Consider the following 16,225-nt stretch of genomic DNA (forward strand, 5'->3'; position numbering starts at 1 on the left):
GCTCCTCCTGGATCACCTGTCCCTGATTCCACCTCTTTTATACTTAATTTTTATGCCTGATTAAAGTCAGCAGCTTTTTGCTCACTCTTAAGATACTCCTGCTGCCTCTACTTGGTTTTCTAGGTGTCAGACTGGACCTTTCTTGAACTTGGAGAAGATTCTTTGATATCAACGAGCATTCCTGGACACTTCTCCTCAGGGTTGTATTCCATGTGGTGTTTCCAAGCAGATATCTGAAGAACTTTAAAAGTCTACTCTCCTGAAGTCCAGGGCTGAGGTCCTGCCTTTTGCCCTGCTGCCTTCTCTCAGGAGTCTGAATGCCACCAGCTCATAGTCACTGCAGCCAAGGCTGCCCTTACTTTTCCATCCACAACAAGGTCCTTATTGACTGCCCAATCACCCATGTCAGGAAGTTGCTGCCAACTCACTCCTGGAACCTCCTAGACTGGTCATGAGGAATTCCCAGATCCCACAATACAACAACAAAAGGCAGGCTGACTGAAGTTAACATCAGAGATCACACGCACTACAAACTATTTTTCAAATAGTTGAGGAAGACAGAAACATCCAAAGCAAGATGTTACATACTCAAGTCACATAGAAACTTTAGCAAAAAATGTTCAGAGCCTGTAGAACTATAAATCCATCACTGTGGAGTCATTTGTGCTCATTTTTAAAAGATACTGAACATGTGCACTCCAATTCAGAAAATATAGGACATAAAAGTATTTCAGTGTTTTGACCTAGCTTTCAGGAAAATGCCAGCTTTCCTGGAACCAGTCTTTGATTTAGAATCTGGTTTCTAAAACTCAGTGCACTTAACCCAAAAGCTCTTTGCTTGTCTGTGGCATAGCTCGTGGCTGAGGATTTCAATTTATGCCTTGAACATAACAAATGAGGAATTGTGACGATAAAATTAGGTTTTCTGTGCTGTTGTAGGGCTTTTTAGTTACTGAGATGCAAAGGAAGGCAAAAGAAAAATATGAAGGAGAATATGCAAGATCAGCTGGTCTTCCCCCCTTCTTTCCTATTCCTGTTATTTTTTTTGCAAGAGTAAATACTGAGGGATGAATAAATGTTGCTCTGCTTGCAGAAAACAGAGAAGAGAAATCTACAACTCACACACAGAGACTGTGTTCACTGTCAGGTGAGTGCTTTCAGTAAAATCTAACCTTCATTTTAGGAGCAATGTTTTGTATATTTTTCTTTAAGTGACAGAAAGGCTTCACTTTCTGGATATTGCAGATAAATCTGAGCACAGAAATTATACTTGTCATAAGACTTTGTTTTTCCTCTCCTGCTGCAGAAAATCATGAAAGGGGTGGAATAAGGAAGTACTTGAAATTTTAGCAGAGTTCACAGCTTGTGGTTCAGAGCGCAAAGAGTCTTTTTGTAAGGCTTATCTTTGCCAAACTAATGCTGTGGTTCTTAATACCAGTATGCACAGTAATAAATGCCAGAATCCCTCAGGGTTAAAGAATTTATCTCGAGATCATATATGGGCCGAGTAGGATCACTCCGAACTCGAAATCTATTTCCATCATTGTTGTCCTCAAAAACAAGTGTCTGTCCAGTCTCGTACAGTATCCTCTTCGGCAGCTGTCCGGGAAGCTGCCTGTACCAGTGCACAATGTTTTTCTCTCCCAGTTGACATGACATGCTGGCAGACATGCCCTTCATCTGCTTCTGCATTGCTGGGGTTTGCACTGGCACTGACTGCATGTCTACACCTGGAATTGAAAGCAGAGAAATTGCATGAGGGGAGAAACTCTTGGAGTTTGGAACAAGGCTTATGTTCACTGTAGACAGGAAGGAGAGAGAAGAGGAAAAAGGTCTTACATGGACCAAAGGACCAAAATGAAGTTGCAAGAAGGACTGGAAACAGCAACATATTGCCTGTGCAGATTAGACCTGAAAATGACATAAATAGAAATGTTATAAAGCCCTTCAGGTGGACAAATCATCAAATGACTGGGAGGAGGAAATTACTCATTCTGCACATCCAATGGTCGTTCTTCAACACACTACCACAGAGGGTGTTAAATTTACAGACAAGCTAAACCATGGTAGGAGCAGCATAGAAAGGACAAAAAATACTCAATCTGAAAAAGATTTCTTCATCTATCTACTACTAGACTTATAACAGACTTTCCTACTGAACACACTCAAGTTGTTCAGCATGACCCTTCCCAAGAATGTTGTCCTCTCCTCAGAGACCTCAAAGCTGTCCCAGAAGAATGTTCCACCTTTCCTTAGAACTTTGGAAGAATCACAGAATAACAGAATGCTTTGGTTTGGGAGGGACCTTAAAGATCATTGAGCTTTCACCTCTACCCCATGTGCAGGGATGTCACCCTCTAGGTCAGGTTGCTCAGGGCCCCATCCAACGTGGCCTTGAACTCATCACAAGGGATGGAACGTCTAGATCTTCTTTGGGTTGTCTGGTCTAGTGCCTCATGACTCTCAGAATAAAGAATTTCTTGCTAACATCTACTCAAAAGCTCTTTCAGTTTAAAACTTTTCCCCCTTCTTCTATCACCATCTACCCATGTAAAGATTTGTTTTTCATAAGTACCCTTTAGATACTGGAAGGCTTCAATAAAGTCTCCCCTAAGTATTTTTGTGTCCAGGCTGAACAGCCCCAACTAAGCCTTAACTAGGCCTGTCATTAGTAGTGTCTGGCAAGGTTCCATACTGGATCCAATATTGTTTAACTTCTTTGTCAGTGACTTGGGGGAAGGGGCAGATAACTCCTCAGTTCACTGATAGCATGAAGCTGGGAGGAGTGACTGATACCTCACAGGGCTGTGCAGCCCTTCAGAGGGATCTTGGCAGGATGGAGAGAGGGTCAGACTACTTCCCACCTGAGGGCATCTGCCTGCAACAGTGTGGCAAATGGTCGGAATTGTACAGTGTTGGTTTAAGGTAGGTATGGAATTTATGAGGCTGGTTGAGGATTACATGAGCTGGGCTCTGTGCTGCCCTTACATCTGGCTCGAGCAAGGTCTCACAACCAAAGGGTGCCTGGGACAAAGGGGACTTCTCACAGCCCTGTGTTGTTTCAGTGAGGCACAGAGAAGCACCTGTGCCTATGCAGCACCCCTTGTCCTCACCCTCCCTTCACCCTGCAAGGTGAACTGTGTTGTAAATCTGGTCTGATGAGAAGAAAAGGCACACAAAAACTCTCTGGAAAAGATCAGACAACAAAGGCTGCCTCAGACACTGGAGGGGGACCAAACTGTTTATTTTACCTTTTGTGTTAATAAATCCTGATCAAAAGTAAGTGACATTCTAATTGACATGTTTAACTTTCATGCTCCTTGGAATGCAAATGAAGAAAAACATGTAATATATGTATGACCAATGTAATATAATATATGTATGACCCATATTTAACATATTTAACTTTCATGCTCCTTGGAATGCAAATGAAGAAAAACACATAATATATGTATGACCCCCATCTACAGCATGTGATTGTTCTATCTCATTGGAAAGGGCCAAAAATTTATAGTATAAAGGGGGCGCTTGGGGGTTGGGTTTTTCTTTCCATTTTTTCCTTGTTACTTGTGGATTTTTTTCCCATTGAGTTGCTAAGAAGCACTGATGTCTGGGTGCTTAAAAGGCGGCAACTCCTCTGTGTTTTTGGGGAGTTTCTCTCAGAGAGAACAGAGATACCGCGAGAATAGAGGCAGGTAAAAAGACAGGACACTGGTTGGGGCAGCTGGGAACTCTCTCTTGCTCTGTGTTTTGGAGGAGGATGGTTGGACCTGCAGCTTGGAAAAGGAATTCGCTGCCACTGCCATAACCCAGCTGGGAGCTTCCTTTCTTCTGCTGCTGGGACATACCACAGTTTCCAGCTACCGCTGCAGAGCTCCTGATACATCTTGTCCATCACCCCGGGATTTCTGCTCATCGCTGCCGTCCCAGCTTGCTGCTTCCAAGAGTCCTGCTGGGTCACCGGGATGGACAACCCCCAGGGCGGCTTCGTGAGGGAAAGCCTCTCCCCTACCCAGCCGTGCGGGCAATCGGCGCATGCGCCCTGCCCACCGGGAGCCACCAGCGCCCCCTGCCGGCGGCGACGGTCACTGCACCAAAGGGGCCGTGCCGCTGCCCGGCCGGCTGTTGTTGCTGCCTTCTGGCTCTGTTTGGCATCGGTGCTGTAATTGTTGTTGTTTGTTTGCCTTGTTAGTAAACATTAGTAAAGAAGTGTTATTCTTATTCCCATGTCTTTGCCTCAGAGCCCCTTAATTTCAAAATTATAATAATTCGGAGGGAGGGGGTTTCTGTTCTCCGTTCCAAGGGAGGCTCCTGTCTTCCCTAGCAGACACCTGTCTTTCAAACCAAGACAGGCAGAAAGAGATGGAGGGGCAGATAAAAGTTTTGCCTGCTTCATCTTCGTCTATGGACTGTGTATTTCCTCCTCTCCTGAGGGGAAGGATTTTGGTTAGCTTTGCACCTCCAACTGCATAGGAACAGGCCTAGGAATACTTAATTATATTTGTCTATCTGTGTATCTTAGAAAAAAGAGGCAGCTTTTAATTTCTCTGTGCATCAAGAATTACAGATACAGAAAATGCCTTGTGAACATTTGACTACACTGACTAGCCATGACACATTTCTTTAGAAGATCTTTGTATTTATGTTGCATGAAATAAGGAACACTGGCAGTAGTGTTTTGCCTGCAGTGAGGTGGTTGGACCTCTGTGCAAGTGCCTGCCTTCCTTGATAATGGGGTTGTAGCACCAAATAGGAAAAATACAGCTGGTGGCTCTATTACAAGACAGCCTCAATGGCTGTGGCAAAACCAAAGTGAAGCATACATTTCTACCATTTCTATCATTTGCTGCCCCTTGCTTTTTCTTGCACTTTCCCTGATTTCAAAGGCTGAAAATGTGCTCTGCAAAGACTCTATAGCAAATGGTTCCCTGGGCAGCAGCCATCATACGTCATGCTCTTTCCTGAGAAAAAATTCACATTTTCTGACCCAAAAGAGAAAATCCTCTGGATCTTTTTTAGGACTTTGTCAGTAGCACTGTATACAAATCTCATGTTACAACTCGTACAGAAAGTTAATATTCTTCTGTTTTCCTTGTGATAAATATTTGAGTCAGGTCCTGTAGTACAGATATATCTGCAATGAAAGAACAAAAAAAGAATTCACATGGATGGGGGTTGTGAATACCCTTGCCACATGAAATTTCACTGCAGCTCTCCTCAGAGCTGACTGAGCTGTGCTCTATCATCATTTCTGTATGTTGCTAGGTTTAATTTACAGCTTGTCCTTGTAAATGATCTTCACAACTCTTTCTTGGAACAGTCATTTCAGGTGTTGCCCAGTGTAATATCCTTGCCTATGAAAGTAGTCATCATAACCATGAAGTTGGAAGTTACTACTGATAAGTGTCACCTGTATCTTCACCATCACCTCTATTTGAAGCCTCTCAGGCTAGATCTTAAATGCAAATATCCTTCTATGCTCCGTCCTCAATATTTCTTCATTTTTGCTTTCTCAGACTATATTTGGGAAAGTACTTGTATTGTTCAGAGATATCTGTGTTAACTATATTATTTAGCTGGAATGCCATCAACCACAGGAGTACTCATTTTCCCCAACACAGAGCAGTATACCACCTAAGTTGTAACACATCTTTGCTTTACTTCATGTCTAATATACATGTAAACATACTCAGCATAAATATGTTGGGGTGTTTTAGAGGTAGGAAAGTACAATTATGATTTTCTGTGTTTGACAGGAAGCCTGCCCCTCAGGGCACAGGCAGCTTTCTGTACTGGCTGCCTGTCAGTAGTTAGTTAGTTCTGTGGAAATGCCAGTAGGCGCAGAAATAGGAACCTACATCATTGGAGTTAATGCCATTGATTGTGAAAGTGCAGATGCTTGTACGTTTCTTTGAAGAAGAATACTTGTTGCTATAGGAATTGTCATCATAAGAAACTGCACTGGGTCCAATATACAGAGTCCGTTCTGGAGCTTTGGCGGGTACGTGTCGGTGCCAATGTATATATGCATACTGGAAGTCAGGAACACCCTCAGCTCTACAGTCCATTGATGCAGTTGTCTTGTGCCCTCTGGTAATGCATACTTCTCTCTACTTCAGAAGCACTTGTGTTTGTCCATCTAGAAAGAAAGAGAGAAAACAGGACAAATACTCTTAGCTTGCTATTCATTCACACACATTAACATGGGATGCTCTTCCGCTGCCCTGTGTCATTGTGACAAAGGGAACCTACTGAGACCAGGCTGCAGCCAGGGCCAGGAGAGGAAGCAGCAGCATCCTGAGTGCTCTTGCTTGTGTGTGCCCTCAGGAGGAAGTTCACAGCACTCTCAGTAGGGGCAGAGCACAGCAACTGAAGAAAGGAAATTATCACTTGGGCCTTTGGAGAGGTTGTCCTGGCACGTGTTGTTTGAGATAACGCAGCCTGATTGAACCCTGCTAAATTAACTGTCAGATTATAGCTTTACACAAGCAGCACAAACCTCTCCCTCCCTCCCTCCCTCCCTCCCTCCCTCTCCAATTACCTTAACTCATCTACAAAGTAATTTTGTAGTCTGAAGCAAATTTTACCCCTGCTTTTAGACTAGTTGGAAGCTTCTAAACAATGTCTGGACTTTTGCTTGGTCTTTCAGACCAAGGAAATGGACTTTTCCTCAGGTTGGCTGCCAATAAAACATAAAAAAATAAAACTCACATCATGGAGCTAAATGAATTGGAGGGGTGTGAAGTTACTGCTCATGACACAGATCGAATATTGAAGACCAGAAAAATACACAGGAGACATTTGGGAGCTCAAAAGCAGGATTGTTGAGTTTGTGACTGTTTCTTGTAACAGGTAAGGTGAAATGCTACACCTCAGAGTGGCTTCTCCAAATGCTGGAAAGAATCACAATGCAAAGAAGCACAAATGCTTTACAACCCCCATAGGCCAAGTTTAAAAGAAAGACAATTAGGTCAAGCAAAATATAGAAATTATTTTGTGCAATGCAAAGTAATTTTTCAGACACCAGGTCACTTCTAGTTTCCTTGGAAAGAAAACGAAACCAATTCCCCTTTTCCTCTTGTTGTCATGTCATTTTACTTATGATAGCCAGCTTTTTTTTTTTTTTTCCCAAGCATTTTTACACAGATCCAGTAACTGTTGTCCTACAGTTGCATTAGGATTCTGATCTTTCAATCTCCTGTGAAATGCAGCCAATGCCCCAGTGCTCAGTGTGCTCTGAAGACACCATACTGGTAATTGGCAATACTGGGTCCTTTGGGATAGGAACACAATGGTCCTGTGACTTTATCTATGACTTTATCTAAATGCCCATAAATAGAAAGAGCTGAAATAACTCAAAGGAATGTCTTGCTGTTTGAAAAAATAAAAACATCTATTCTACAGCTACAGTCTTGCTATGTCAGATGAGAAGCCCCACTGAAGTAAATTAGGACACTTGTGTTTTAACCTAAATGAAAATTTGATCAACTCCAAGAAGAAAACAAAGAGAAAATAAACTAGATTCTCAAGTGACAAAGAAATGCAAAGTATATTGCATCTGCAGTCTTGATTGGTGCTTCAAGTTTATTTTCACTTCTAACTTTCTATTCTGCCACACAAATGACAGAAGAGGGGTTTTATTCCAAAGATGTACCTTGAAGGGTAGTGAGAATAGAAAGATTTTGCCTTCCTTTAGCAGGACCCAGCTTTTAGCCAAACCTATCATCTTATAAACCCACTCAGAGGCAATCCATCCTGCCCCCCAAAAAATGCCCTTTTTGTTGGTAAAGTGAAATAGCAGGTCTGATGGTACTGGCTGTAGTTTGCATCTGCAAAGCTCAACAGCATCTTTTGTATCTGGCTGTCTGTGCGATCTGATTCAAAGCTTTTGAGCTTTTGGGGAGAGTTGGGTGGCAGTGTTCCTACATGTTATCAAACACTTCAGGTTCCTATTTGGGAAGTAGAGCATGTCTTTATACAGGTCCCTTGTGGCTTTCTGCTACTGTGCATCCCAACTAGCACAGTAGTAGGTGGCAGAGTCTTACAACGTTACGTTGCTCACTGTCAGGCTGCAGACAGATTTGCTGGGATCCTTCTCAACGGTAAACTTCCCCTCATCAGACTGGTCTTCAAGGAAAAACCTGGAGAACATGTAGGCAATACGCTTGGGAGCTTCGTTGACCCTCTTTTGGTACCAGTGAATAAAAACGTTGCTAAAATCATGACTGGAGACATGGCAATTGATTAGCACTGTTTTGCCTTCTGGCTTGGTGATGGATATAAGGGTTTGCTGCAAGTCTTGTGCAGAGCCACCCGTGGCAATAAAAGAGAAAAAACAGAGAAGCTGTGAGAACATCCCCTTTTCCACTGGCGACTGTGCAGGAAGCAGGATGAGCAGGGCACATACAAGTACAAGAAAAAATAGTTGTCAGGAAGAAAGTGCTCAGCAACCACATCACCACTGCTCTTCTTAGGGCTTCCTTACAGGCGCAGGGTCAGGGTCAGCCTCAAGAGGGGGTGAAGCAGATCTGAGTGGCTGAAAACTATCCAATGAGGCTGTGCCAGCTACAGGTCAAATAATGATGCATGAGCCATTTCCTTTTGGTTAAGTCTCAAACAGAAGGGAAAAAACCAAACAAACAGGCAGCCTCTCCCCCTGCCCCAAAACCAAGCCCAAAAACCACTCATCTCCAAAACCCACCCTTGTAAGAAGAGAGCTCGCTACTAAGAAAAACTTCTTTTTTTCCTTCTTGTTTGTTTCCACAGGGAATTTGCCTGGATGATAAGTAGAGTCACCTTTTTTTCCTTTGCTTGTTGTACTGTGAGCCCTGCTCTTCGAGATGTGTTTGCCAGATAAGTTATTATGTATTTGCCAGATAAGGTACTAGACGAGATCAGCTTAATTTCTTACCTCTCTTACAGACCGAGGTTATGTAGGATGATTTTTTTATCCCATGATGATACCTCCAAAATGTTTGTTTTAGCAATTTGTCCTATTAATTTTGAACAGTGAACATCAAATAGGATCCTGTAATACAGCTTCTACCAGAAATCCCTCTTCCTACAGTCATCTTTTGGAGTTATCCAGTACAGCAAAAAAAAAGTCCCAGTGTTTTCAGACTCTTACTGATGACTCCAATAATTAAAATATCACAAATATATATCAAAAGTATGCCCGACCAGCAAACATCTTCCATTATCTGGCTGGTTTTCACATTACTCAACAGGTGGGATTTCTCTCTGCCTATCAAGGCCACCGTCTTCATAGCCAAGCTTTTCCCATGGTCTTGTTACCCTTACAAATTTCAGCAGGTTGAAATTTAGGTTTAGCTCTCTAGCTTAAATGGAGATGTTTTGACCTATAAACCTATATCAGTAGTAATATACTAATTTTCATGTTCTCATGTTTTGAAATCAGCAAGAGACCCCTTTTTAGAACATGCTTTTTATGCATCTGATGTAGTTTACTCTCTGATTTTTTAATCAAAACAGTGATTAAAATTATTCAACATGTGATTGGTCCTTCCAAAGCCAAATACAGCACATGGGTCTAAGTATTTTTATATCAGCTGGCATTAATCAAACAGACCAGAAAAAAAGTCCATACTGGGATCTGAAAACCTGCTAATGAACAGCTGTTTTACATGGCTACCTCCCATCTCCACTGCTTTCTCATCCAGATAATCTGAAAAAATGTACCATGACAGTTTACCGATACTGTTGCTATTTGGGTTCTTTGTTTTTAAAATAGAAACAATTGCTTATACAAGATATAATTTTCCCAGAATAATGAAGCAATTTTCACACTCCACACTTCATAATTCAGCTCCCAAATTTATTTATGTTTCACATTCAAAGTTCAAGGGGGCTTCCTATGTGTCTGCTAAGAGTGTATATTTAAGTCCCTTTTTTCTGTAAATATGTCTTGTTTGTGCTTGACTTTTATTTGATAAATATACCACAGCTTAGCATCTTCTCCCAGCTGCTTATTAATTGTGTGGCATACCTCACATCATTTAACAGCCCTAGAGGGAGGAGTCAACAACCTAGGGGGGGACAGACAGCATAGGACAAAGTAGGATACTTGTACTATACTAGTTAATGATACCTCTCATTAACTCTAGGAAAGACTGCACTTGTATTGAATTGCTCTGGAGTAGCAAGGGAGGGCTGCAGCAGACAGTGCTATGTGGCTCCTATTATAGCCCCTTGGAAATCACAGGTATATGCAGTTCCTTCTGTCTCCTGTCCAGGTCTTCAGCTGGAGATAGTTTGGGAAAGACTCTCAGTTACATGTGGGTTTCTCTCATAAGGCTTCCCCAGCGTTTACTTTGCCTTCCCAATTCATACCTGGACATCATTTTCTTTTTCCATTTCTCTGGTTTTTGCATCTATAAAGTTGTTTATCCTGGGGTAAAACTTGGAAACTGCCACAGGACAAGTAAACTCAGCAATTTAATCCAAAATTCCCTCTTTCCCCTTTGTCATTTAGGATTGCTTTTCTCCCTTCCTCCTTTCCCCCATCTTGGATGTCCCTAGTTCCCTAACAAGCACTTCCTGACATTTCTGGCTGCTGTTTTCCCATGTGTAGATAAAGAAGCTGGCAAGTCTCCATGCAAAAATTTCGTGTCATTTTTTTTGATCATTCTTCTGCAAACACATTACAGCTGCAGTAAATGACAGAGGTTGAGGGAATGGTTGTGGATGCAGTCCCACACCATGCAGTGAGTGATAACACTTGCTGAGTTGTTTGTCCAGCTCATGCACCGGCAGCATGCAGGCATCTGTGTGGGTAGATACTTCTTTTGGAGGAAATCTATGATTCCAATTAATATCAGACCCAGAAAGGGTGATACAGACCAATCTCTGTGTATGTAGAGGGGGTCCCAGGTGACATTTAGTATCAGTGGATGTAGGTGAACTGTGACCACCAGTTACTTTGCAGATAAACTTGACAGTGTCCTCTGGGAGTGACTGGGCTGTGTGATGGAGGCTGGCTCCTAGTAAAGGGCTGGTAAAGGGCCCAGAACACACCTGAAGGGAGAGCACAGAGAAAGCAGCAGTGATGAAGTTGCATTAAGAAATCCCCATCACTGGCTTCAAGGTGGCATCTTCAAATAACAGGGTGCCCATCCATGAGGAAGAGAGTTTGACCTTTACTCTGTGCTTGTGCTGGTAAGAGAAATGCAAAATCTTTTCTCCACCTTTTGGCTTATATTGGTCACATTTCTCAACCATCACATAGCGTAATCAAGGTATTTGTGCTCAAGTTATCTGTCAACTGTAATTTGAACTTGAGACTTGGGTAATAGGACATTGTGGATATTAAAATATATAAGTAGGCTGGGTGACAATGGAAGTGTGATATAAACCCAAGAAGAAATATATCTGTCACCCTTAAGAATAGCTTATAAATACTATATACTTACAAGGCCAGAGACAAGATTGGAAGGTTTTAAAGAAGCCTGTAATTTTATCTACTTCTGCTGTGACTTCTCAGCAGGAAGTTCAGAGATACTGGGATCAGCATGTCTGGGTTGTTCTGTGATGAGATAAAAACCCCCCAGATATATACCCCCTCAAAAAAATCAAATTACTTGGTGAAGAGACAAGTGATTTTTAAATCATGTTAGTCTGATTTCCTGTTAAAAAAGAGGCACAGAGGTGTGTGTTGATGTGAAAACTAGATGATGTCATTCACAAATACTGCTTGTGCCTGGAAGACTCTAACCAAAACAAGTTACCATGCTGTTGTTTTGCCTGTTAGGCACCTGCATCTTTCTCTACTTTGCCTATCTCTGCCAGGTTATGGCAATTTCTGAGCTCTCTCCTGGCTCTTCTGGATAATAACAGAGAATTGACTGAGGATTTTTGAGAGCTGGGAAGCACCCACAGAGGTCTTACTGGGCAGAGATGTGCTTTATTCTCCTGGCATCCAGCCAGCAAACCTTCCCAAACCCAAACCGGCTACATGTACCTTTGTATGAGCACGTCCTCCTTCCTGTCCTCTGTCCTTTGCTTGTTGCACTGCCCAAGATTGTCAGTGCTCAGACATCCATGTATTTAGACGGCTAGCCTAGGCATTTTTTAACATACTTAACATGCTTGAGGTTAGTCTGATATTGTGTGACAACAAAACAGTGGTAAGGCGTTCAGTGTACCAGGATATGAGTAGGAGATCGTAAATAAAAATAGGAACAACATCCTTATATCCTGGGAGCAATACTTTGTGCCCAGGGTCTTATCTTTCTCCACAATACCATTTCACTTCTTCCTGTGCATACTTCCTCTCATCATGGGCAGAGAGAGCACAGCTCCTGGTGGTTAATTCTGATGTCTTAAGTTTTAGCTTTCATATTTTTCAGATTCTGAGCTGCCTAGGGGTGTAGCTCTTAGCATCTTAGTTAGTAGGCTCTCTTCACAGGGTAGGTAGACAAAACAATCCTTTTCTAGCTTGAGACCGAGGACAACTGTTACAGACTTCAAGCCAAAAGGTATAAACAATGGGGAACTGAAGAAGAGGCAAACAAGGAGGATGGGATTTCATAACCTGAATCTATAACTGGACAACTAACTCCAATATGCAAATGCACCAAAACTTATTAAAGTTGTGACTGGTCATCCATTTTGTGACCATTTTGGATCCATCTTGGGTGTAACCCTTGCCAGGCTCTTGTACTGCCCAAGGTATATCCTTTAAGGCCTTTCAATACATACCTACTCTATTCCTTTAGCTCTGTCTAGTCCCTGTTCCAGGTTCAGCCTCTCAAGGCATCAATACTCCTCCCATTTTATCTTATAAAGCACAGGACAATAAGCAACTTGCCTTCATCCCACCCTATTAAATCTTCTGCACCACCCAGTGTCTGGGACATAATCAGTGAACACATCAGTTATGTTTTAGTAAGAAGTGATACAGTTTTGACAAATCAAGGAGTTTTTACAATTTTACAGTAAAACAATGGTGGAGGAGGGTCATACACACAATGCAGCTGTGGTCTCATCAGACCATGTATTGAATAGGGATGTTTCTCCAGACATCTCCCTCCTGAGGAAGGGCTTAATGATCTGGCTCTTTTCTCCCTGCTGGCACAGGCATGCCCATGAACAAACTAGTGAAAGAGTTGGCCGCAGCTCTCTTCACAGAGAGCAGCAGGCACAAGTTTCCCAGGATTTTTCCTGGGGAAGGCTGTGAAAAAGCTTAGAGAGAGAAGAAAAACAGTTCTTATCTTAATCTCTGTGTCTGTTGTTGTGCACATGTGGAATGTGTTATGGGGATTGTTTATCAAAAGGTAGTTTCCTAATTGGACAGTGGTGATGGTGGTTTTGATTGATTGACCAATTAGGTGAAAGCTGTGTCATGACTGTAAGGGTCATGGGTTTTTCTTTAGTACAGTATTAGTGTAGTATGTAGTAGAGTAGAGTAGAGTAGAGTAGAGTAGAGTAGAGTAGAGTAGACTAGAGTAGAGTAGAGTAGACTAGAGTAGAGTAGAGCATAATAATGGAATTGTTCAGCTTTCTGCAATCATGGAGACAAGGCTCATTATTCCCCACATTGGGGACACGTTGCCGCAATAAAAGAGCCCTGCTGCAGCCTGACCTCAGCCCTCTCTCCCTCTCTGCCTACTCCCAGGTCAGTTGCAAAATCTGGGACTTGTAGCAGTGGAGAAGACTGCAGTGAGCTCAGCTGGGCTTGATGATACCCTGCCAGAAACTTCTCTGTGTTGAAGTGCCACACTTGAAAAAAGTAATTCTGCACCCTTTCCCTAGCCTTCATCTGTTTTTCTTATTGACTGGGAGCATAACTCTCCAGAGGTAGGGATGGTTTTACAGAGATTACTTCTGAAGCACCAAACACAGCAGTGAGTCCACTGCTCACAATGGACGCGCTGTCACTCACAGACAGACATAGCCATGACAGCAAAGACAATAACTGAACTAAGTTCCTGCTAAATATTCCTTGTATGACACAGGGGATTTTGTTTAAGATAGTTGGTTCTCTGTTTTGTTTGGAGATCAGTGTGGTTCCTGCCTGGAGTACTACTAATGAGATTGTATCTAGCAGGCTAATGAGAAAGGGTCAGATTGAACATAAAAAACCCCCTATTTTCATTGAATGATAAAATCAATAGGAGAGCAAATTTGGACCTTTTCAGGACTAAAGCAAAATATCTGAGCAGTGCAGGCACTTACTCACTTGGATATAGGAAAAATATTATTACATCTTAAAGCATATGAAAAGTGTACCAAAATCATATGCACATATCTCTAGCCAAATTCATAGTTACAGGGAAAGACGTCCTGTGTTAACCTGGGCACATTAACAGCCATGAGCAATCGTGACTATAATTGTCACTAATCGTGACTGCCAGCTTCTCCATCAGCACTGAAAGCAAAGATATTTAATTCTGTCCTCTTCAAAGTGAGTACAAACTGTATGAAAAAAAAACCTCAGTTTGGAAACCTGTCATGTTAATAAACTATCACAGCTTTTGCTAAGGTGTCACGCCCTGCACCTACCTTTAGAGTAATTGCATTTTGTGACCATTTGGTAACAGACTCAGAGCAACTGACCACGAAAATAAATCTTTCAGTAGTTTTACAGGGTGTGAGAGTTTGCTCAAAAGGTCATTTCTAATAGATGAAGAAAAGTTTGAATAGATGAAGAAAAGTTATGTAAAGCAGATGTTGTTTTCATCTGATTATGTTCTCATCATTCATTCATGATGAGAATATAATTACATTAAACTTCAAACTCATTCCCCTGCCATTTTATTAGGGAGAGTTTTAAGTCTGTCAAAAAATGGTGGGAACTTGCAAATCACTAAACCTGCTAAGCTCTGCTCTTTAACACTGGAAGCCAAGTTACTTCATCAGTCCTTTCTTTACTATGCTGATAGAACTTGCTGCCTACTACCTACCAATATCTCCAGAGTTGATGCAGAGCAAAGAGAACTGCTGCCAGGCCTGACAACCTTAAGGGAAGCCATCTGGAAATATGTTTCTAGAATTTCATCTTCTTACCAGTCTCAACATCAGTGCTTTTCTTAGCTTGGAGAGGCCAAGATGGCTGGGATGCCTGTCAGGACGGAAGCACTGAGGCTCCAGCATGGAGGATGTGAGCCAGGAGGAAATGGGGCAAATGGTTGATGAGCTGCCACAATGAGGCTGCTGATGATAGGATGATGATAGCTTATGCTGAACAAAAGACTTGCACAGGCATCCAGAGAGGCATCCTTTGGGAACCAGCCCTTAAGGATATTTTGGGGGGGATCTCTTCTGGCTTGTTTGTCCCCTCTTGATCTTTCCATCCTTTGTATAAAGTGCTCTTGAGCACAATTTTAAATATTCCTAGGACTTTCTGCAATGGCAGGGCATGTTACATAATACTGAAAGATAACTTTTCTTGGTTGTTTTAAAATACTTTCCTGCAACTAATAATTTAGCTATTTACTCAACCACTGGTAGATTATAAAACTATTTAAAGCAGAAATAGCATGTAAAATTGTTTTTCCTCTTACACCAACATTGTCACTTTGAATTGAACCAGCTGAACAAATAATTTGGTGCAGATTTACCATGTTTGGTATACAACATGTTTCAACATGTATGAAATTCAAGGATATGTTGCTCTAATTACTTGAGCTGCAGCTTGATAAAGTAGTTTTCTGTCTTTGTTTGCCTGCAGATTGAAGAAGCCAGTTAGCATGCATAAAACTGTTTGTTTTTTCTGGTATGGCACTGAATTTGCTGTATGTGGCTGCAGACATTACCCAACTTCAGATAATGAGAGATATTAATGAAACAAACTCATAGTTGTAGATTGAGCCAAATGACAGTTTATTTGGCCAATGCAAATACTAGCATCTACTACCCTCTGCTGGGTATAAAGGAGTAAAACTCTCAGAAGCTCTTAGTGAGCAGCTGCGCAATCCATAGGCATGGATGGATGCCAAGAATTCCTACTCTAAGATTTTTAAGCAAAACTATTTAACATCTGTCTTTTAAATTTGCATGAGTTTATGTTTTAGGTGGACACTAGTGTGATATTCTTTCTTGGGCTAGGAGATACCTAAAGATCCTCAGTATTTGCACAGCCTCTCATGTGAAACATCTTACAGATTTAAAATACAGTGTTCTGAATCTCTGCCAAAGACTATTGACAACCTCCACTAATGTGTATATTTCTATGATACCATGGGAGTTACAGAACCCTGACAGGTCT

At 41.9% G+C, this 16,225-nt stretch overlaps 1 gene segment (V, D, J or C); it reads right to left on the reverse strand.

The window, feature by feature from the left end:
* Positions 1–1,428: 1,428 nt before the first annotated feature.
* LOC103823804 (Ig kappa chain V-VI region NQ6-8.3.1-like) lies at positions 1,429–1,969 on the reverse strand. The segment is given in 2 exon segments: positions 1,429–1,730; positions 1,840–1,969. Coding segments are annotated over 2 exon segments (387 nt in total).
* Between the last annotated feature and the right edge of the window lie 14,256 nt (positions 1,970–16,225).

This window comes from Serinus canaria, chromosome 2 (genome assembly GCF_022539315.1).
Source record: "Serinus canaria isolate serCan28SL12 chromosome 2, serCan2020, whole genome shotgun sequence".
NCBI lineage: Eukaryota > Metazoa > Chordata > Aves > Passeriformes > Fringillidae > Serinus > Serinus canaria.